The sequence below is a fragment of the Microtus oregoni genome, unplaced genomic scaffold, assembly GCF_018167655.1.
Source record: "Microtus oregoni isolate MIOR12 unplaced genomic scaffold, Mior012 000098F_ref0000018, whole genome shotgun sequence".
NCBI lineage: Eukaryota > Metazoa > Chordata > Mammalia > Rodentia > Cricetidae > Microtus > Microtus oregoni.
This window is the reverse complement of record NW_024544711.1, coordinates 3,636,245-3,657,983: the sequence shown is the minus strand read 5'-3', so window position 1 is coordinate 3,657,983 and position 21,739 is coordinate 3,636,245. Positions and strand designations below refer to the sequence as shown.

Sequence of the window (21,739 nt, the reverse complement as noted above, 5' to 3'; positions counted from 1 at the left end):
CACCTTTAATCCCAGCACTCAGGATGGAGAGGCAGGCGGATCTCTGTGAGTTTGAGGCCAAGATTCTGGTCTACAGAGCAAGTTCCAAGACAGCTAGGAGTGTTACACACAGAAACCCTGCCTTGAAAAAAAAGAAGCAAAACCCTCTCCCCTAAGAAAAAGGAGGTTATTGGAGGACAGGGCAAGTATTCCAGAATCCCAAAGAGAAAATGCTTCCTTTGGCCATTATAGTTCACCTTGATTAAGGTTGAAGGCAAATATGCACCAAGCACCTTAATATAATTTGCCTTCCTTTGATAGAAATTTGAAAGGAGCCTTTTTCATAAGATATTGGCAACTGTAATCTACAAAACAAGACCATGAGTGTAAGTGGCTTTGTAGTTAATGATGTTCAGAGAATGCTGGGGGAGAAAATAGGGATACTCGAGAAAGTAAAACTTGGATTTGACAAAATAACTTTGAACTCTCAAACCCTTCGACAAAAGCAAGGTAAAGTGTGCTCTCCCGAATTTATGCTCAGCAGTAGAATGTAGAGTGTGCAGAAAGATGTTTGCTGTGCTGAAGGACAGAAGACAATCTCAGTAAGTAATATTGTTTAAAATTTCACATGATTGTAATGAAAAGAAAACCTCCACTCATCAGAAAAATCACATTGTTGTAGAGAGGATGTTAGAATTACTTTGTAGAAAATGTGTGTGTGTGTGTGTGTGTGTTTTAAAAAAGGACTGTTGTACGGTTCAGCAAATATTTATTCAGCAGTTGTAAATACCTTGATGCTAAAAGACCACACTGTTCTTACAAAAGGCTCACAAATTACTGATAGTTTAGTAAAATTTATATTTAAGAAATACACTAATTACTAAGATATACTAAAATATAATTATGGCTAATTAAGGTATGTGTATTAGCACTTAGATTTTTATATTTAGAGGTTCACATGATAACTAGTTACCACCAAATGAGACTAAATTTGCAAAATTCAGTAATATCAAACATTCACATTTAAAACATTCCTACACAGTGGTAGGGCAATTAATTTAATCATTTGTTTGAAGTGTAATCTCAAAGGCTTTACATAATAATATATTTAAAAGATTATTTGATTTCAGATTTTACTAAAAATACTTTTTATTTAAGTTGTCAAATACAGGTTAGTGCCTCTAATTTAAATACAGCTATGAAGTGCAATTGAGAAGCTGGTGGAATCTCCAGAAACTGACCATTTAAAAAACAAATTTGACTGGGCAGTGGTGGGGCATTCCTTTTATTCCAGTACTTGGCAGGCAGGAGCAGGCAGATCTCTGAGTTCAAGGACATCCTAGACTACAGAGCTAGTTCCAGCCAGGGCTACACAGAGAAACCATGTCTTGAAAAAAGGGTACAATCTCACAAATAATAGCAACAGGGCAAGCCAGATGAGACATTATGACTGAGGTCTCTAATCATAGTACTAAGGGGACAGAGGCAGGTGGGTCTCTCTGTGTTCCAGGCCAGACAGTTCTACATAGCAAGATCCAGACTACCATAGTCTACACAGTGAGACCACATCTCAAAAATAGAAAAAACAAACAAACAAACAAACAGGTTGACAATTTAGCTCTATGTTGATTTTGCCTAACATGCTTGAGACACCGGATTCCAGTTCCAGGAACTAGTATAAGATGTAATACAATAAGCCTCGGCAAACATACACCAGTAGCATGCACATTCAGCTTAAAAGCTCTTTCGAAGGTTAAACAGAATTTACTACTACACTACAGTATTTAGAGGAAAAGGAAGCTATTCCGAAGTGTAGGACTTTCCTCTGTTTTTCTCTCAGATTCCAAAGTAGGAAATTGGGGGTTAATTGCCTTTAGAAATTTGAACTCACCAGTCCCAGAGTCTCCCCCCAGGCAAACCTCATACTGGTAGCTCTGTGACAGGGTTCCTGTGCCATTGATATCCACCAGGTGACCAGGAAAGTGGCCCTCAGGCAAAGAGCAGCCACCCAGAGCGGATGCCCTGGCCCTCCTGCACAGCCTCATCCCCACAAACAGCAGCACTGACAAGAGAAAGAGCGAAGACACAGATGCCAAGGCAATGACCAGGTACAGCGTGAGTGCGTCCTCATCCTGGGCGGGGTCGCGCGCCACCTCTGGCAGAGGCAGGTAGGGCTGAGAGAAGCCATCCACCAGCAGCACATGCAGAGTGACACTGGCAGACCGCGGAGGATCGCCATTGTCCTTGACCAGCAGCAGCAGCCTGTGCTTGGGCGCATCGCGCTCACTCAGCAGCCTGGAGGTGCGCACCTCGCCATTGTGAGCCCACACGCTGAACAGTCCGGGCTCCGTGGCCTTGAGCAGCTGGAATGACAGCCAGGCATTCTGTCCCGAGTCGCGGTCCACAGCCACCACCTTGGTGACCAGATAGCCTGGCTCTGCAGCCCTGGGCAGCAACTCTGTGAAGGGCGCAGAGGCGTTCTGCAGCGGGTAGAGCATGAAGGGCGCATTGTCGTTGGCGTCCAGGATCAGCACGCGCACCAGCGCCTGGCTACTGAGCGCGGGCAATCCTTGGTCTGTGGCGCCCACGTGGAACTCGAAAGTTTGCAGGGTCTCATAGTCCAGCGCCCTGAGCGCGAACATCTGTCCGTTGTCGGCATTGATGGAGATGAGCGAGGAGAGATCCAACTGCGGGTCGTGGGTGGGCAGCAGCGAGTAGGTGATGTGAGCATTGGAACCCGAGTCTGAGTCTGTGGCGCTGATGGTGCCTATGTGCAGGGCGGGGCTGTTGTTCTCTTGGACAAACAGGGTGTAGGAGCTTTGATTGAAGGCGGGGGCGTTGTCGTTGACGTCAGACACTTGCACTGTTATGGTGTGCTGGGTTGTGAGCCTGGGTGTGCCCATGTCGGTGACTGTGATGGTGATGTTGTACTCAGATCGGCTCTCTCTGTCTAGTGCCCTATCTGTTTCCAAAGTATAGAAATTCTCCACGGTTTGTCTTAGAAGAAATGGAAGATTGTCATCTATGGAACACATAACCTCCTGGTTATTTTCCGAGTCTGCATCTGAAACGCTGAAGACTGCTACGATGATACCTGGCATATTTTCAGGGATGGGGCTGTTGAGAGAGGATAGGATCACTTCCGGGGCATTGTCATTCACATCCAATACCTGCACGACTAAAGAGCACTTTCCTGTTAGCCCACCGCCATCCAGGGCCTCAACACCCACATGGTAGGACTGAAACGCTTCAAAATCCAAGGCGCTCCTCAGTCGAATTTCTCCTGTCTTTGAGTTTATTACAAAAGGCTCGTTAACATCGTCATCTTGAAACAGGGCATAAGAAACCTCTCCGAAGGATCCCGTGTCTAAATCTCTCGCTGAGACGGTAAGAAGCAGTGTACCAATGGGGTTGTTCTCAGGGACCTGGACCTCATAGAGCTCCTGAGCGAACTCCGGAGTGTTGTCATTTATATCTAAGACAAGTATTTGAATCTCTGTGGTCCCTGACCTGGGGGGAGACCCGCCATCCACCGCAGTGAGCGTGAGTCTGAGCTGAGCCTGCCCCTCACGGTCCAATGCCTTGTCCAACACTAGCTCAGGGAACTTCTTGCCATCGCTGCGGTTGCGAGTGAGTACGTGGAAGTGACGGTTGTCGCTGACAGTGTAGCTCTGAATGCTGTGACTGCCGGTATCTGGGTCCTGTGCCATTTTCAAAGGGAGTATCTTTCCTGGCTCAGTTATTTCTGATATTTTAATGAGCACCTCTCTGGCAGGAAACTCTGGGGCGTGGTCGTTTATATCTATAACTCTCAGTGCCGCCTGATAAAACTGCAAAGGATTGTTTAGTAACACCTGGAAAGGTAGCATACAAGGCTCCGTGGAGCCGCATAGCTCTTCCCGGTCCAGCTTTTCATTGAGCACCAAATCCTGGGTTTGTGGGTCAAGCTTCAGATACTGTCTGTTCCCCTTGAAAACCACTCTGGCGCCCCTAGCAGCCAGTTCTCCCATCCTTAGTCCCAAGTCCTTAGTCAAATTGGCCACAAACGTGCCACTTTCTGTCTCCTCCGGCACGGTATAATGAATTGATTCTGAACCCACCTCCCACGAAAGCATCCATGCAATTAAAATCATCACTTGCCTTGTCTTGCACCACGCCTTTGTTTGTGGCATCTCTACTGATGCAGGAGGGAAAATCCCTTTCAGGTCTTTATCACGGAGGTAACTTTGGCCTTCCAGAAAGTCTCTGCTGTGAAATTTTTGGATTTGGTCTTACACGTTCCCGGTAACCCCTCTTCTCCGGAGTGCTTTTGTCTTAGCGGCAGTAGCAAATGGTTCCTTATTTTGCTTCAGTTTCCAGGCGATACGGGGCTTCCAAGGGCTCGAAAGACTTCTTACTCGTTCTCTTAGCCTATACCGCCACCATGCGTTCAAATCAATAACTTCATGAGATATTTTCAAACACCGAACACCGACAGAACATTATGAAGACTTTTATACAAATCTAAGCATTACAAAGACTTTTAAGTTGAGTCAGTGTTTCTCAAAATGACAGTGTAAAGGAGTTATTAGGGGTCTCGCTTGAGGGTGCATGCTTGTGTTCTGTTTTGTAAGTTGCTTTTCAAGCTCACTCTAGATCTTGAGGCAAATTGGCTGCTGATGTAAAGGAACATCTAAGAATCACTCTTCTGGACACGGAAACTTCCCACAATCAGCTATGAATTCTTTAACAGTGCAACTGATCTCTGATGAGTTCTACAAAGTCATGAGTTTATGAGGAACACTCTTTGATTGTCCCATTAAGCACACCAACAAATTATTAAAACGTAAAAGTTGGTCAGAAACATAAATGTTGAACTAAACATTGAGTTCCCTAAAATACATGACTCATCAATGACATGAACAACAGACTTTGTTACTAGGCCACGTGAGAACAGTAATGGTAATCATAAGGCTATTGAGGAGAAAACCGTAGCCAAAAAGTGATAACAATATCTAAACAAAATGAATAATTTAAAATGGGAATTAGGAGCAATTGCTATTTGCCATGAGAACGTTTAAGATTTAATTTTATTTCTAAGTGAGTAGACTTGGTCATGGTTTTAGAGATCCATGTGTTTTACTGTAACTTTTCATTCGACAAGATGTCCTCATGTCATTTGACTGAAGACCAAAATTGTAAGAGATGGCATGATACAGAAAATGACATTCAAGGATGCACAGTGGCACACAGTTGTGATGCCAGAACATGGGAGTCTGAGACAGGAGGATAGCAAGCATGAAACAAGAAAGACTGCATCTCAATAAACAGCAAACAGAAATGCAGATAACCTGAAAGGGGTTGCATTTAACTATACCATGGAATCCAATGACTGAACATCACAGCTAGACTATAACAGAATATGTAACTCTCTTGCCCTTTTCTGAGCAGATAAGTTGGAAAGTGTCTTTAAATATCATTTAAAATGTGAGTGAGTACACATTCAAGAACTTAATATGTGTTCGATATAATTGATTTCTGATGGAGTTTGCATTTATTTAAGATGAGTTCTATTAAGGTCAAGAAAACTTTACTTCACATAAGACCCAAGACAATAGGAGACGGGGAATTAGAATATATTAAAAAAAACTTCTAAGTGAAATAAATCAAATTTAAATCTGATTGCTGAAACCAACTTATGGCTAGAAATCACATGTGTGCATCCAGTGGAACAAAGAGAATGAGAACATCAATATCCCACTCCTCCAGGGCTTACTAGAAAACCACTACTGAGTGCGGACATTCCTTGAGCCTGTGAATAAATGGAACTCATGGAGTAAAATCAACAGGCATAAAGACTGTGGATGGGTTTTGCCATCTCGAGATAGTTTCTAAATGTTCCTTCTGAATGGTGTCAGTTAGTCATTGTTGGTTGGGTTGGCTGGAGGACCACCGACAAGACTGGTAAAGCTCACCTCCTTCAGTGTCTATGAGGGATTTCCTAGAGGGGACTGAGGAGAGAAGCCCGCACTGCGTGTGGGTGGTACCACCCCATAGACTGGAGTCAGAATCAGAGCAGGAAAAGGAGAAAGAGCACCAGGTAAGCAATCTCTACTCTAGGTTCTCACCACCTTGATGGGCGCTGGTCCTTCCATGATGAACAGAAACCCTGGGTCAAAACAAACACTTCCTCCCTTGTTTTCTTTCACATTTTGTCCCAGCACTGGGAAGTCTGATGAACAATGGGAGGGTCTGAGTTCTGACTCCAGTTTAATGACATACTTATGCCCCAAAGCCTTTCTTTATTCACTCTCTGGGGCTACAGTAGCACCAGGTGTCCTCAAGTGTGGCTTATAGAATATTCCTGACATCAGAACAAATTTTTATCAGCATTACAGCATGTATTGAACTCAATCTAGGCAAAGATTTTTTTTTTAAAAAAAAGCATTGGTACTTATGTGAGAAAGTTAGTATCTTGATATTTCTCCCAAAACTTACCTGTTGAGAGTGTCAAAAGACTCCATTTTATAGAAATTACATGTTACAGAGAATTGCGTAAGATCCTCAGAGAAGAGTGCATCACTGCTTGCTCTCTTTTTCTTTTAAATAGAATTGAGTTGATTTTACTTCCCCAAACATGTATACACAAGGAGATAAACATTGTTGTCATGAGAAATGTCTAACAAAAAGGGGAAATGAGATAAACTTCTACATAAACATCACTTAGATTTAAAACATTACCTTGAATCCTTTAGGATTTCCCTTCTGCTCTGCTGCCAGCAAATACTTGCTTTTCTGTGGCCCCCTTTAGAGTCTTCTCTCATATAATGGATCCTGAACAGTTTCCCTTCCCTCCACTCCTCATTGCTTCTCCCACATCCCCTCTCCCCCAGATCCACTCCCCACTTTCCCTTCAGAAAAGAACAGGCCTCCAAGAGACAACAACCAAACACAACAAAACAAGATACAATTAGTCAAGGCAAAAGTTCTCCTATCAACTTTGCTGGACAGCAACCCAGTAAGAGAGAAAGGGTCCAAAGAGCAGGCAAAAGAGTCAGAGACACCCCACCTACTCTTACAAGTCTCACAAAACAGCGAACTAACAGCCATAACATTCACAGAGGACCTGGAGCAGATCCTTGCAGGTTCTGTGCCTGGCACTTAAGACTCTGAGAACCCATATGCGCCCTTCTTGGTTAATACAGTGGGCCATGTTCTCAGGGTGTCCTCCATCCCTTCTGACTCCTACATTCTTTCCTCTTCCTTTTCTGTAGGGTTCCCTTAGTTTTGAGCTCCAATCTGACCCAATTACACCCATTTCTTAAGGCAACATTTGCAGAAATTAAAAATTACCAACCTTGACCATCTTAACAACTGTGGGATGTTGGCAAGTTTTAGGATGAAACAAGTGTAAAAGAAAAAAGAATGCTATTCATTAAATTCATTTTAAAAATGAACTGTTACTAATGAAACACTAAAAGAAGCTTTGGTTTAATCAGAGCAATAACCAATGCAGTGACATTTCTCAGAATGGAAACTTGAGATCGTGTTAAGTGTGCTACTTAGTGTATGTAATTAGCAATTGTGACAGAATAAAGATTATGAAAAATATGTAGTGGACTAAGGCTGATAACACAAAATTGGGAAATTAGATTAAGTGAACTTATTCGCTCTTCTAAAATCTGGAAGCTTAAGATGAAAGGATTTTCAGGGATAATTTTATTGTGTGGTTTCTGGTTTTTCCTCACAGATTGCTTTCTTCTTCTGGTATCATCACGTGATTGACATCTGTGTTCTCTCTCCCTTCTTTCCTCCTCTCTGCTCTACCTTTATTCCTCTCTAAACTTTTGTTAAAGTCACCAGATACCTTCTAATTAAGGTCTAGCTTAACTACATGTTGTAATATAACAGTCTCATTAGAAGTTTTATCTCTACTGGACGGGGTGACACCCAACTTTAAACCCAGCACTTGGGGGCAGAAGCTGGAGGATCTCGTTGTGAGTTCAAGGCCAGTCTGGTCTACATAATGATTTTCAGGTGTTCCAGGACTACAGGGTAAAATCACTCCTCAAAAAGAGAAGTTATAAAGTCCTTTTAAAATATTACCAGCTTTTATGGTCATATGTACCAGTGCTTAAATATATTAATCTTGGGGTGCTAACAATTCAGTTGATGAGAGTTAAAAGCATTACTTAGGAATAAACAAGTTAGTTAAAAGGAACCTTAAGAAGGTTTTAAAGTGCTTTTGAGCTGGGAAGTTGATGGGTAAAAGCACTTGACTGCACAAGCGTGAAGACCCTGAGAACTCACATAGGACTAGACACCCAAGGCAGAAACATCTATATTTCTCAGTTCTCTTTTATGGAGACAGGAGGCAGTCACAAGAGAATCTCTAGAATCTCTGGGGCCATCTAGGCTTGTGTGTACAGCAGCAAACAGCAACGGGACCCTGTGTGAAATAAGGTGGAAGACTTGCCCAAGACTGACTTCTGACCTCCACAAATGTCTTGGTCCAAACATACCTGCATTGTAGACACAAACACGAACACAATGGCTGCCAATGAAACCAGGATTTGGAAATAATAGGGACAAAGTGGTACATGCAAATATTGCAACTTGTCGTGTAAGTTGGTAACAACTAGTTTGGAAACCTCGTTGGAAGTATAAAGTTTACTTAGACAGCTCTACCCTCGAGCAATGAATGTCCATCACAAATGCAAATGTACATCTAGCCAAAATATATATGGAAGAATATTCATAATATTATATAAACAACCAAACCTTATGCTAAGACAAATGAATAATATATTAATAAACTGTGGCATACTTAGCCAGAATAATTTATATCAATAATAACAAACCACATTAAAGCAGTGCTATGCATACATTTCATAATAACAATATAGAATGGAAGAAGCTTGACACAGAGGAGCTGGAACAGAACAAGGAACTTACATAGACCCCAAAGTGGCAAGACCGCAGAACGGGAAGTCAGAATGTTTGTGATATTTGGGCCAAGAGACGTTGTAAAGGATCATTTATGTGGCACCTGGGGTGATAGTAATGCTTTATTTTCCTGGGGCACTAATGGCATGATCTGTTCTTATTTGGTGAAAACAAAATTAGCTGAACATTGAGAGTTTTCTGCAGCAAGTAATAATTTGAGTTAAAGGCTTAACATTTTTAAAGGCTGGACAAAAAAAATACTGTCCATAGAAGAGTATTCCATTGTACCATGTTTTCTTAGATATGGTTCACTACATCGTTTATGGCCATTCTGTTAACAATGATTTAAATCGAGAGAATGCCGCGAATCAGCTTGCACTTTCAACTTAGCATCAAGTAGACAGTGAAGACAATGGCCAGAATGCACAGAAAATAAACCAATATTTGATCTTTATTAAGGCAAACTTCACCACAGGTGAGCCTGTTGATGTATGCTCATAATCCCAACACTTAGGGCAACAGAAGCAGGCTGATCACCATGTACTTTCCATCAATCTGTACAAAGCCATGCCAGATCAGCAAGACCCTATGTCAAATAACCAAACAAAATAAGGCTCCACTAACAAAAAAGTTCTAATTTGTTACGGCAAGTACTAGTTCTCAAAAAGAGCAAAAATAGAGTGAAAAGGGAGCTCAGCATGCATTGGTAGGGCATAGAAATATAAACAAACACAATGAAGTAGAATTAAACTTTCTCTTATAGGACGAAACTTGAACAGACAAATCCAAATGAGAGGATAAATTAAACCTATATCTCAAGGAGATATCTCTCTGTACTCTACATCAGAGTTAGTTATGATAAACGAGGTGAACATCACTTCAAAATAATCGCTCTAATAGAATCCAAAACTATTGCGCACAACAACATTTTCTCTTTCAGCATTTTCTCTTTCTTCAGCAGCCGCCTGGCTCTGAAGGTTAGGAAATAATGGCTTAAGAAATTTAAACTCATTTGTTCCTGTACCTCCTTTCAGGTACACCTCATACTGGTAGCTCTGGGACAAGGTTCCCGAACCACTGACATCCATCAAGTGACCAGAAAAGTGTCCCTCAGGCACAGAGCATCCACCCAGAGAGCCTGCCCTGGCCCTCCTGCACAGCCTCACCCCCACGAAGAGCAGCACAGACAAGAGAAAGAGCGAAGACACAGATGCCAAGGCAATGACCAAATAGAGTGTGAGCAAGTCATTATTATGCTCAGGGTCGCGGGACACCTCAGGCAGAGGCAGGTAGGGCTGAGAGAAGCCATCCACCAGCAGCACATGCAGAGTGACACTGGCAGACCGCGGAGGATCGCCATTGTCCTTGACCACCAGCAGCAGCCTGTGCTTGGGTGCATCGCGCTCACTCAGCAGCCTGGAGGTGCGCACCTCGCCATTGTGAGCCCACACGCTGAACAGCCCTGGCTCCGTGGCTTTGAGCAGCTGGAATGACAGCCAGGCATTCTGGCCAGAGTCCCGGTCCACTGCCACCACCTTGGTGACCAGGTAGCCAGGCTCCGCTGCCCTGGGCAGCAACTCTGTGAAGGGCGCAGAGGCGTTCTGCAGCGGGTAGAGCACGAAGGGCGCATTGTCGTTGGCGTCCAGCACCTGCACGCGCACCAGCGCCTGGCTACTGAGCGCGGGCGAGCCTTGGTCTGTGGCACCCACGTGGAACTCGAAAGTTTGCAGGGTCTCATAGTCCAGCGCCCTGAGCGCAAACAGCTGCCCGTTGTTGGCATTGATGGAGATGAGCGAGGGTAGGGTCAGCTCCGGGTCGTGGGTGGGCATCAGTGAGTAGGTGATGTGGGCATTGGAGCCTGAGTCTGAGTCTGTGGCGCTGATGGTGCCTATGTGCAGGGCGGGGCTGTTGTTCTCCTGGACAAACAGGGTGTAAGAGCTTTGACTGAAGGCGGGGGCGTTGTCATTGACGTCAGACACCTGTACTGTTATGGTGTGCTGGGTTGTGAGCCTGGGCGTTCCCATGTCGCTGACTGTGATGGTGATGTTGTACTCAGATCTGCTCTCTCTGTCCAGTGGCCCCTCTGTCACTAAAGTGTAATAGTTCTTGAAAGTGGGTTTTAAGAGAAATGGGAGATTGTTCGGAATAGAACACACCATTCTTCCATTGTCTCCGGAATCTGCGTCAGAAACGCTGAAAACAGCGACTACAGTCTCTGGTGAATTTTCTGGGATAGGGATTGTGAGCTTTCTGATAGTCAGCTCAGGGGCGTTGTCATTCACATCCAACACCTGCACAGCCACAGTGCATTTCCCCGAAAGGCCTCCTCCATCCATGGCTGCGATTTCCATGTTATACTGGCTACTTATCTCGAAATCTAACCCTTTGCTCAGACGAATTTCTCCAGTGACCTCGTCTATAAGAAATGGCAGAGACGCTCCATCACCTTGAAACAGAGAGTAGGCTACATTCCCATGTATCCCAGCATCTAAATCCCTGGCAGAGACCTTGACAATTAAAGCACCAAGGGGGCTGTTCTCAGGGATCTGAACCTCATAGAGCGACTGTACAAACTGCGGAGCGTTATCATTGATGTCCCAGACTTCAATGCGAACTGTGGTGGTCCCAGACCTGGGAGGTGACCCACCATCCACAGCAGTGAGGGTTAAAGTGAGCTCAGGCTGCTCCTCCCTGTCCAGGGCTCTGTCCAGCACCAGCTCTGGGTATTTCCTGCCATCAGCACGACTGTGAGTAACGACATGGAAGTGGAGGTTGGTGCTGACTGTGTAGTTCTGAACAGCATTGCTGCCTATGTCAGGGTCCTGAGCCGCCTTTAGAGGAAACACAGTCCCTGGCTGGGCGCTCTCTGGGATCTTTAGGAGCATTTCCCTGTGCGGGAACTCTGGAGAATGGTCGTTTATGTCTGTGAGCTGCAGGTCAGTTTGGAAGAACTGCACAGGGTTTTCCAGTATGAGCTGGAAGTGCAGCACACAGGGTTCTGTAGCCCCACACAGCTCCTCGCGGTCTAGTTTTTCCTTTAGGAACAAATTCCCTGTCTCTGCATCCAGCTGCAAGAGCTCTTTGTTTCCTTTGTAATGGATTTGTGCCCCTCTGGTGGCCAGTTCCCCCACCTTGAGCCCCAAATCTTTTTCCAGATTAGCCATAAGGTAGCCAGTCTCCATTTCTTCTGGCATGGAATATCTAATTGCCTCAGAACCAGCCTCCCACAAAAGCAACAATATAGTAAGAAAAACGACTTGCCTTTTCTCTGGTGATTTTGCTAGAGCTGTCTCCATTGTTCAGATGTAGTCCAGAGGGTGCTGCTTCTTCAAGTCGATTACAGTCCACTAATGGGGTTTCGTAAAAATATTGAACTAAATCTGATTAAAAAGACGCCTTCATCCCAAATTCTCCAGACACCTTTCTTATTACCTTCTCCCTCAAACAGCCGCCAAAGTACTGGTTCACAGATTAAAAGAGATGGCGTCCTGGGCGGCTGCAGAGCTCATTCTTCAGAATCTTAGCCTGAAGCGCCACCAAGCGTCCTTATTTGTTCATGCATTTCATTTTCAAATTTGTTTCCAAATTTGAACTGTGATGTGGTTCAATATCCTTTTAATTACACACGCAGCCTAAACTGTAAGTTCAGTTCTTAACAATTGGAAATTCTAAATATGATTTTTTCCTGAATTATGTTTTGGTTGTAAGTATAAATTTTAGAACAACTTAAGATGGCATTAACGTTTTGTCATAAGAGTACCAAGTAGATGAATCAGGTTTCTTGTGTAGATTTATAATTTGATTTTGTGCAAGAAACTAAAGAAAATAGGTGCATAGAGAAATTAATTTATACTTTTTATAGATGTTTGTAATATAACATACACCCAGAAAGGGACAAAATCTTAATTGTATAACCTATTGAGCTTTTATAATGTTTTTTAGTTCAGTTTAGATAAAAATAAAATAGGCAAAAGTCCAAGATAACAAAGACTGCTATTGTTTGGTTACTTTGCTCCTTGAAAAGATAAGCATTTTGCATGTGTAGTGTACTAAGACCACCAAAGCATGAGCGTTCCAGTTGCTTCATATCCCTGTTAACATTAGTGTTGTAGTCTCAGTTTTGGTGTTTGTCTGGTGACTTCACACCTAAATTCAACTAGCATTTGTCTGCACACTTTCATGTTGACTGGCATCAGGATAGAGTCTTGGGAGGAGCATGTTTATTTCTGATATGGGGCTTCTATTTGTTTGCTTGTTGGTATGAAGAAGTATTTTGTATAATCTGTGTAATCTCTTTTTCAGATATATATGCTTAAATATTTCCCACATCATGCCTTGAATTTTGTTGATATTGTGACTTGATCAATAAAACATCTTGTTTAGTTTGATCTGGCAATACATTTTAAAAATTTGTTTAGTACTTTTAAATTTTCTTAATTTCAAGATACAATATGTGTATATTTTGAATGTTTTCTTTTGCTGTATAAACCTATTGATTTAAAATATGTGTTGGATGAATTAAGTTGGAGCTCTTGATTTCCTTTACATCATGTTGCAAACAGATGCACCCTCTTCTGATGGTTATCGCTGTCCTGAATCAGAGTGGTTGCAGGTCTACCCCAGTGCTCCAGTTTCTCTCCGATGGTCACGTAACACTCTGTTGTCTTCATTACTCCAGAGATGAAAGTCTCCTTTTGAAGTATGTTTATTTTTAATGTATATGTGAATAAATGTCAAAAGAGTGTGAATGTCCTTGAAGCGGTGTTGGCTCTCTGAGAGCTGGGGGGAAGGCAGCTGTAACCCCTCGACAAGGGGAGGCTGCTGAAAACCGGACTGAGATCCACTTGATCTTAACTGCTGAGCCATCTCTTCAAGAATTAAAAGATTTGTCTTGCAATAATTTCATGTATTTCATATAGACATGCATTCCATCCATTAATTCTGTATCCCTTTATATTTCCATGAACTTTTACCATTCATGTAGCTTTATGAAATATATGTTTTTGTTACAGAATTGACATTGAGTCTTAAATAACAATTGTCTATTTATTTGCTCAGTCATCCCTTTTTTCAAAAATATTAACCATTTTATTTTGATGACATTGTTGTTTTATTCTAGCAATGCATCTTCTAGATCATTGTGTTATGTTTTCTCCTCTTGGTCTTCTTTATATTGCCCAGTTTTGTGATGTACACCTACTGATTGTTGGTACGATGTAAAGTCCACCCACAATCAGGATGCTCCAGGAGGAGCTCACCCTTTGCTCTTGGTTTGACAGAGCTCTACCTCCTACAGTCACGCCAACTCAAACAGGCATCAAACTTGGTCAGGATCCTCTGATGTCCTTAAAAGCAAGTAATTTGGGCAAATTTCAAGTTACAAACATGAATTCTCTGCATCAGCTCTGCCAGGTGGTTCCCAACCTATAATCATTGTAGTTTGTACAAAATCTCATTCTGCCTTCAAAGGGTTTCCAAATTATTTTTTGTCTTCTTTCCTGGACTTCTGAGTTGACAAGTGTCCTGGGCAGGAAAACTGACCCTAGCTCAAGTTTTCCGTGCTGTTAGAGGCTACTTAGTTATAGTGGCTATGTAAAAAACCTGTTGATTATTAGTCAGTTTTATGGTTGTTTTTCTGATGTCAGATAATCCATCTAGGCTGGAGGGAATTCTACGAAGCATATGCATAATCTTTAACTTCATATTTTAAAATATTGGACTTTTTGTAATATTCAACCATGAAGGAAGAGGGATATATTTTTTTCTTCCTAATGCTGGGGAGATTGAACCTATTAGGCAAATGTCCTACTGTTGGGCTACAACAACAGAATTTGGCTTCTTTTAGTTCAGGCTGGCATCTTGAGTACTGGATACTTAGTTCAGGCTGGTATGCTGAGAACTGGACACTTAGTTCAAGCTGGTATCCTGAGTAACGGGTACCACACCACAAGAGGCATCTTGGCACGTAACTGGCAGATTGTTAAAGTTGTTTGCCATATTGAGACTTACATATTTGTTTGTATTTACTTTTTCTTACTTTTACCTAAAATTGGATAACCAAAATTACATTTCAAGGATAAGGGGTAGTCATCAATTTTCATTCTATATTTCATTACTTCATTATGGGAGGGAACACTAATTCAGGGAAAGATGCAAACACTTAAACTCTATGGGAATGACATTTGATATTTAAAAACAAACAAAATATAAACATGATCAATCTGTATACATTTGTTACATGCATGGAAAATTTATAAGGGAATCCATCGCTTTGTACAATGAATATATACTAAATAAAAAGCAAAACATGTAAAGATATTATATTGTATACCAAATTCTTCACTTGTTCATATTTTGGAGAAAGCTAAATAATCCTGCAATTGTATTTTTTGGAAATCACATAATAAGCTTACTTGATTCATTTAATATAAGTTAATTATAATTCAGCTTAATTCATTACAGTTCAAATCAATTAAGAACCAAAATAGGCAGCACATTTGAAACATTAAATTGACTGAGGATACCTCATGGTTACACCAGATAACCAAACAAGTGATAATTAAATATCACAAAAAGAACTGTTTTGCTTTCCATAGCTACCAAACAATATAAAACAAAAAGTATCAGAACTGACAACCAGAACCAAATAAAATACTGAAATTCCCAGAGTCTTTTGAAAGGGGAAGAGGAGCTGCAGGAAAACCAGAGGAAACGTATGTTCCAGAGACAGGGCCACAGTGGAGAGCTTAGAATGCACAAGTCTCTGAGTGTGGTTTCTGATATGATTTAACCGTGCATGCTGTCTGAGGTACATTTCCTATTTCTAGAGTAAAGTAGGAAGGGTTTTGGCAGGAAGAGGAGAGCAAAGAAGGCTTGTGCTCAGACCACTTTCTTCTCTTCATACAGTCCAGAATCTTAGCCTAGGAAGTGGTGCCACCCACCATGGTCTTTCTCCTCAATTTCCCTAAGCACGATACTCCTCCAGAGGTGTGCCCAGAGGTCAAGTGAATCTAGACCTCAAGGTCACAGCTGAGATGAACAGAAAACCCCATAGCGCTCCATTTACACTTTTATTACTAAGACAAAGGGATAAAGTGAGATCATCAAAAGTCTTGATTCTTTGGAGGACCCAAGTGCTTACTTGTACTATTCAGATTAGGTTTCAAAGGCTATTGTGTCAAGCAATGATTTAATAGGTGGGGTTATTTGTCTGTTTGCTGGTTCCTTTCTGGAACCTGGAAGTGTACCTAGAGCCTGGCGTGCATGCATGGTCTACCATGGATTATACCCTCAGTCTGGAATACTTTTGTTTTGTGATAAAGGTGGCAAATCATTAATATATAAGCTTATCCCTTTAATAGTTACAAAAGAATAGTTAAGGGCTGGAGAGATGACTCAGAGGTTAAGAGCACTGGCTGCTCTTCTAGAGGTCCTGAGTTCAATTCCCAGCAACCACATGGTGGCTCACAACCATCTGTATTGAGATCTTGCGCCCTCCTCTGGCAAGCGGGCATACATCGAGGCAGAATAAATAAATCTTTAAAAAAAGAATAGTTAAATGAATATTTATGTAAAATGTGCTAGGTATGTGGTGGACAAATAATACAACATATATGGTCCACAAAAGAAGGAAAATGTCACATTTCTAGTGTCTTGATATTTAAGAAGGGAATGTTTATAATTGGAAGACAACTATGCTTGTTAGTAATGATTATAAGGAATTTCAGCTGTGAGTGAAGCTCACTAACAGACTGGATGATTAGCACATACGAGGTCTTAGATTTAATATCCAATGGCAATAACATAAAGCAAAAAACCGTAAACACCTGGGCCATAAAAACTTGAAATTTTGGGGTGAAAACAGTAAAGTAGTCAGCATGCGGGAGACGGAGAAATGAATGTCTAACAGTTGGAGGCTGCCTGAACTACACAGTGAGTTCTAGGACAGCCAGAGTTACATGGTGAGAACCTGTCTTTAAAAAAGAAAAACAAACAGGAAAAAAAACAACAACAAAAACAAAACCACTCACACACAAAACAGGGAAAGTGAATTCATTTTGTTGCATAATACTTGAGCTAAAGTTAAACATTAAGGTGAAATACAGAAAAATTTGTGTTCTTAATATTCACTATATCTGAAATAACTAAAGAGAGCAAAAAAGAAAAAAACCACATTTTAGCAATGGAGAACATGCATATGTTTCAATACAATGCCAATACTTTGATTAAAGTGACTCGTTTTCTTAAGAGAAACATATTGTTAGAGATTTGCCAAAAAATAAATTCACTGAACTAGATACAACAGTTAACTGAAGACAAAGCTATCCCTGCAGTGAGGACTTTCCTTGACTTCTCTCCCAGCATCCTGAAGCAGTAAGTTGGGAATCATGGGTTTGAGAAAACTGAACTCACCAGTCCCAGAGTCTCCAGTCAGACACACCTCATACTGGTAGCTCTGTGACAGGGTCCCAGCGCCGCTGACATCCACCAGGTGTCCAGGAAAGTGTCCCTCAGGCACAGAGCAGCTACCCAGCGAGGCTCCTCTGACCCCCCTGCACATCCTCACTCCTACGAACAGCAGCACAGACAAGAGAAAGAGCGAAGACACAGATGCCAAGGCAATGACAAGGTACAGCGTGAGTCTGTCCTCATTCTCTTGAGCTGGATCGCGCTCCCTCTGGGGCAGAGGCAGGTAAGCCTGAGAGAAGCCATCCACCAGCAGCACCTGCAGAGTGACACTGGCAGACCGCGGAGGATCGCCATTGTCCTTGACCAGCAGTAGCAGCCTGTGCTTGGGCGCCTCGCGCTCGCTCAACAGCCTGGAGGTGCGCACTTCGCCATTGTGAGCCCACAAGCTGAACAGTCCGGGTTCCGTGGCCTTGAGCAGTTGAAATGACAGCCAGGCATTCTGTCCTGAGTCGCTGTCTATGGCCACTATCTTGGTGACCAAGTAACCAGGCTCTGCTGCCCTGGGCAGCAGTTCTGTGAAGGGCGCAGAAGCATTCTGCAGCGGGTAGAGCACGAAGGGCGCATTGTCATTGACGTCCAGCACCTGCACGCGCACCAGCGCCTGGCTACTGAGCGCGGGCGAGCCTTGGTCTGTGGCGCCCACGCAGAACTCGAAGCTCTGCAGGGCCTCATAGTCCAGAGCCCTGAGCGCAAACAGCTGCCCATTGTCGGCATTGATGGAGATGAGCGAGGCGAGATCCAGCTGTGGGTCGTAGGTGGGCATCAGTGAGTAGGTGATGTGGGCATTGGAGCCCGAGTCTGAGTCTGTGGCGCTGATGGTGCCTATGTGCAGGGCGGGGCTGTTGTTCTCATGGACAAACAGGGTGTAGGAGCTTTGTGTGAAAGCGGGGGCGTTGTCGTTGACATCGGACACCTGTACTGTTATGGTGTGCTGGGTTGTGAGCCTGGGTGTTCCCATGTCGGTGACTGTGATGGTGATGTTATACTCAGCTCTGCTCTCTCTGTCCAGTGGCCCCTCTGTCACTAAAGTGTAATAGTTCTCGAATGTGGGCTTCAAAAGAAATGGGAGATCGTTCTGAATAGAACACACCATTCTTCCATTGTCTCCGGAATCTGGATCAGAAACACTGAAAACAGCAACTACAGTCTCCGGGGAGTTTTCTGGGATAGGAATTGTGAGCTTTCTGATAGTCAGCTCAGGGGCGTTGTCGTTCACATCCAACACCTGCACAGCCACAGTGCATTTCCCCGAAAAGCCACCTCCATCCGTGGCTGCGATTTCTATGTTATACTGGCTAGTAACTTCGAAATCCAACTCTTCCCTCAGACGAATTTCTCCAGTGACTTTGTCTATTACAAATGGCAGAGAAACCCCACTGCCTTGAAACAGAGAGTAAACTACCTTCCCATATATCCCAGCATCTAAATCCCTGGCAGACACCGTCAAAACTAAGGCATTAAGGGGGCTGTTCTCAAGGACTTGAACCTCATAGAGCGACTGTACAAACTGGGGAGCGTTATCATTGATGTCCACAACCTCAATGCGAACTGTGGTGGTCCCAGACCTGGGAGGAGACCCACCATCTACAGCAGTGAGGGTTAAAGTGAGCTCAGGCTGCTCCTCCCTGTCCAGGGCTCTGTCCAGCACCAGCTCTGGGTATTTCCTGCCATCAGCACGACTGTGAGTAAAGACATGGAAGTGGAGGTTGGGGCTGACTGTGTAGTTCTGAACAGCATTGCTGCCTATGTCAGGGTCCTGAGCTGCCTTCAGAGGAAACACAGTGCCTGGCTGGGCGCTCTCAGGAATTGTTAGGAGCATTTCCCTGTGCGGGAACTCTGGAGAATGGTCGTTTATGTCTGTGAGCTGCAGGTCAGTGTGGAAGAACTGCACAGGGTTTTCCAGTATGAGCTGGAAGTGCAGCATACAGGGTTCTGTCGCCCCACACAGCTCCTCGCGGTCTAGTTTTTCCTTCAAGAACAAATTCCCGCTCTCTGCATCCAGCTGCAAGAGCTCTTTGTTTCCTTTGTAATGGATTTGCGCCCCTCTGGTGGCCAGTTCCCCCACCTTGAGCCCCAGATCTTTTTCAAGGTTAGACATCAAGTAGCCAGTCTCCATTTCTTCTGGCATGGAATATCTTATTGTCTTACAGTCAGCGTCCCACAAAAGCAACAATATAGTAAGAAAAACGACTTGCCTTTTCTCTGCTGTTTTTGCTAGAGCTGTCTCCATTGTTCAGATGTAGTTCATAGGGTGCTGCTTCTTCAGGTCAAATACAATCCACTCACGACCGTTTGTGAAAATATTGATCTAAATCCGATTAGAGAGACCCCTTCTTCCCAAATTCTCCCAGAAACCTTTCTTGTTACCTTCTCTATCCAACAGCCGCCAAAAAACTGGTTCTTAGCTTAAGGAGATGGCGTCCTGGGCGTCTGCAGAGCCAATTCTTCAGACTCTTAGCCTGCAGCGCCACCAAGCGTCCTTATTTGTTTGTGCATTTCAATTTGCCATTTCTTTCCAAATTTTAACTGCAAGTGTTTCAGTATTCTTTTAATTTACACATAGATATAATTTAATCCATAATTTTGTATATGTTTCTGATATGTGGCTTCTATTTGTTTGCCTGTTGGTCTGAAGAAATACCCTGTATATTCTGGATAATCTCTTTTCCAGTAGATATGCTCAAATATTTCCCACTCAATGCCTTGCATTTCGTTGATATTGTGGTTTGATCAATAAAACATTTTAATTGTGTTTAATTTGACCTGTTAATAATTTTCAAATTTGTTTAGTACTTTTAAATTTTCATAATTTAAGGTCATAAGAATAATGTGTATATTTTGAATGTTTTCTTTTGGCATTTATATACTTATTCACTTCAAATATGTTTTGAATGAACTAAATTGGAGTTCTTGGTTTCCAAATGCCTTTATACCGTGTTCCAAACAGACGCACTCCCTTCTGAGGGGTGATCACTGTCTTGAGTCAGAGTGGTTGCAGGTCTGCCCCAGTGTTCCTGTTTCTCTCTGGTGGTTATGTCTTCATTACTCTAGACTTACCATGGATTTTATTGAGATGAAAGTCTCCCTTTTGAAAAGAAGTCTATTTTTAATGAGCAGTTTTAAAATCACATAAATGACTTGGAAATGCAGAGATTCCTCTCCACATCATGTGTATCCTTCCTCCCTATAGGTACCCCATCAGACTGGCATGCTTCTTGCAGTTGATGTTCCTACATTTACACCACTGAGCCCATATTTTAAATTAAGGCTCCTACTTGGTGCTATACAGTGTGTAGCCATGGATAAATTTAATCACACAACATATATTTTTAGCATATCATAGTTTCATTGTCTCTTCCCACCCCCTGCCTAAATCTATCTATCTCTATCCTGTCTCATTAGAAGACCTGGAAATCACTTATAGTTTTCCTTCCTCCATAGTCAGAATTTTACAGAATTGGTTTTTTTTATCTTAGTGACTCTGACTTACAAATGTGCACTTAGGTTTCTTAATGGCCTTCTATAGGTTGATAGCTCATTTCTTCTTGTTGAACAACAATCTCCTTTGTGGATCCTCATAGAAACAGATGAGTGTAGAATCCACTGAAATTAGACTTACAGGTTGTTTTGTTGGACCACAAGCTGGGTCTTCTGGAAAAGCAGCAAGGTGTTTTAACCACGGAGATACCTCTCATACCTTTATTTTCTATGTTTTAAAAAGATTTGTTTTTATTGATTCTGTGTTTGTGTGATGTGTGTATACTTCAGGAGAGTGTGAATGTGCTTGCAGAGGGTGTTGGGTCCCTCTGAGCTGGGGTGAAGGCAGTAGGTGTTGGGGAGGCTGCTGAAAACTGATCTGAGATCCACTTGATCTTAACTGTGTGCTGTTGCTTTAAGTCTTTTTAAAAAGAAAAATCTGTATTTGTTTAAGGTTTCTCATATTGACATGCATTGTATCCATTAATTCTGTATTTCATTATTTCTATGATGTTTTACTATTTATATAGCTTTGTGACATATAATTTTTAATGAAACTGACTTTTGATCTTAAGCTCCATTTTCTTATAAAATTTCTATTTATTTGCTCAGTCATTCCTTGTTTCAAAGATTTAACCATTTTATTTTGGTTATTATCTTGACATTGTAGTTTTATTCTAGCACTGGCATCTTCTAGGTCGGGACTGTGTAAAGTCCGCCCACAATCAGGATGCTCTTATCCTCTTCCAGGAGGAGCTCACCCTTTGCTCTTGGTTTGACAGAGCTCTACCTCCTACAGTCACGCCAACTCAAACAGGCACCAAACTTGGTCAGGATTCTCTGATGTCCTTAAAAGCAAGTAATTTGGGCAAATTTCAAGTTACAAGCG

At 42.6% G+C, this 21,739-nt stretch overlaps 3 protein-coding genes across 3 annotated transcripts; all 3 read right to left on the bottom strand.

Annotated features, from left to right (window-relative positions):
• Positions 1–1,190: 1,190 nt before the first annotated feature.
• Positions 1,191–4,198, bottom strand: LOC121442997 (protocadherin beta-6-like). Its single transcript, XM_041644666.1, has one exon. It carries the CDS (start codon positions 4,149–4,151, stop codon positions 1,764–1,766), a length of 2,388 nt encoding a protein of 795 aa, XP_041500600.1. The 5' UTR covers positions 4,152–4,198; the 3' UTR covers positions 1,191–1,763.
• Positions 4,199–9,257: 5,059 nt separating this feature from the next.
• On the bottom strand, positions 9,258–12,376 carry LOC121442988 (protocadherin beta-6-like). The gene has a single exon (XM_041644655.1). The coding sequence runs from the start codon at positions 12,198–12,200 to the stop codon at positions 9,798–9,800; it is 2,403 nt and encodes an 800-aa protein (XP_041500589.1). The 5' UTR covers positions 12,201–12,376; the 3' UTR covers positions 9,258–9,797.
• Positions 12,377–17,113: 4,737 nt separating this feature from the next.
• On the bottom strand, positions 17,114–19,603 carry LOC121442994 (protocadherin beta-8-like). The gene has a single exon (XM_041644661.1). The coding sequence runs from the start codon at positions 19,601–19,603 to the stop codon at positions 17,210–17,212; it is 2,394 nt and encodes a 797-aa protein (XP_041500595.1). The 3' UTR covers positions 17,114–17,209.
• Positions 19,604–21,739: the final 2,136 nt, after the last annotated feature.

What these genes read in the sequence shown, in the direction of transcription:
- LOC121442997 (XM_041644666.1), bottom strand. Translation starts at nt 4,151, where the DNA reads ATGCCACAAACAAAGGCGTGGTGCAAGACAAGGCAAGTGATGATTTTA.
- LOC121442988 (XM_041644655.1), bottom strand. Translation starts at nt 12,200, where the DNA reads ATGGAGACAGCTCTAGCAAAATCACCAGAGAAAAGGCAAGTCGTTTTT.
- LOC121442994 (XM_041644661.1), bottom strand. Translation starts at nt 19,603, where the DNA reads ATGGAGACAGCTCTAGCAAAAACAGCAGAGAAAAGGCAAGTCGTTTTT.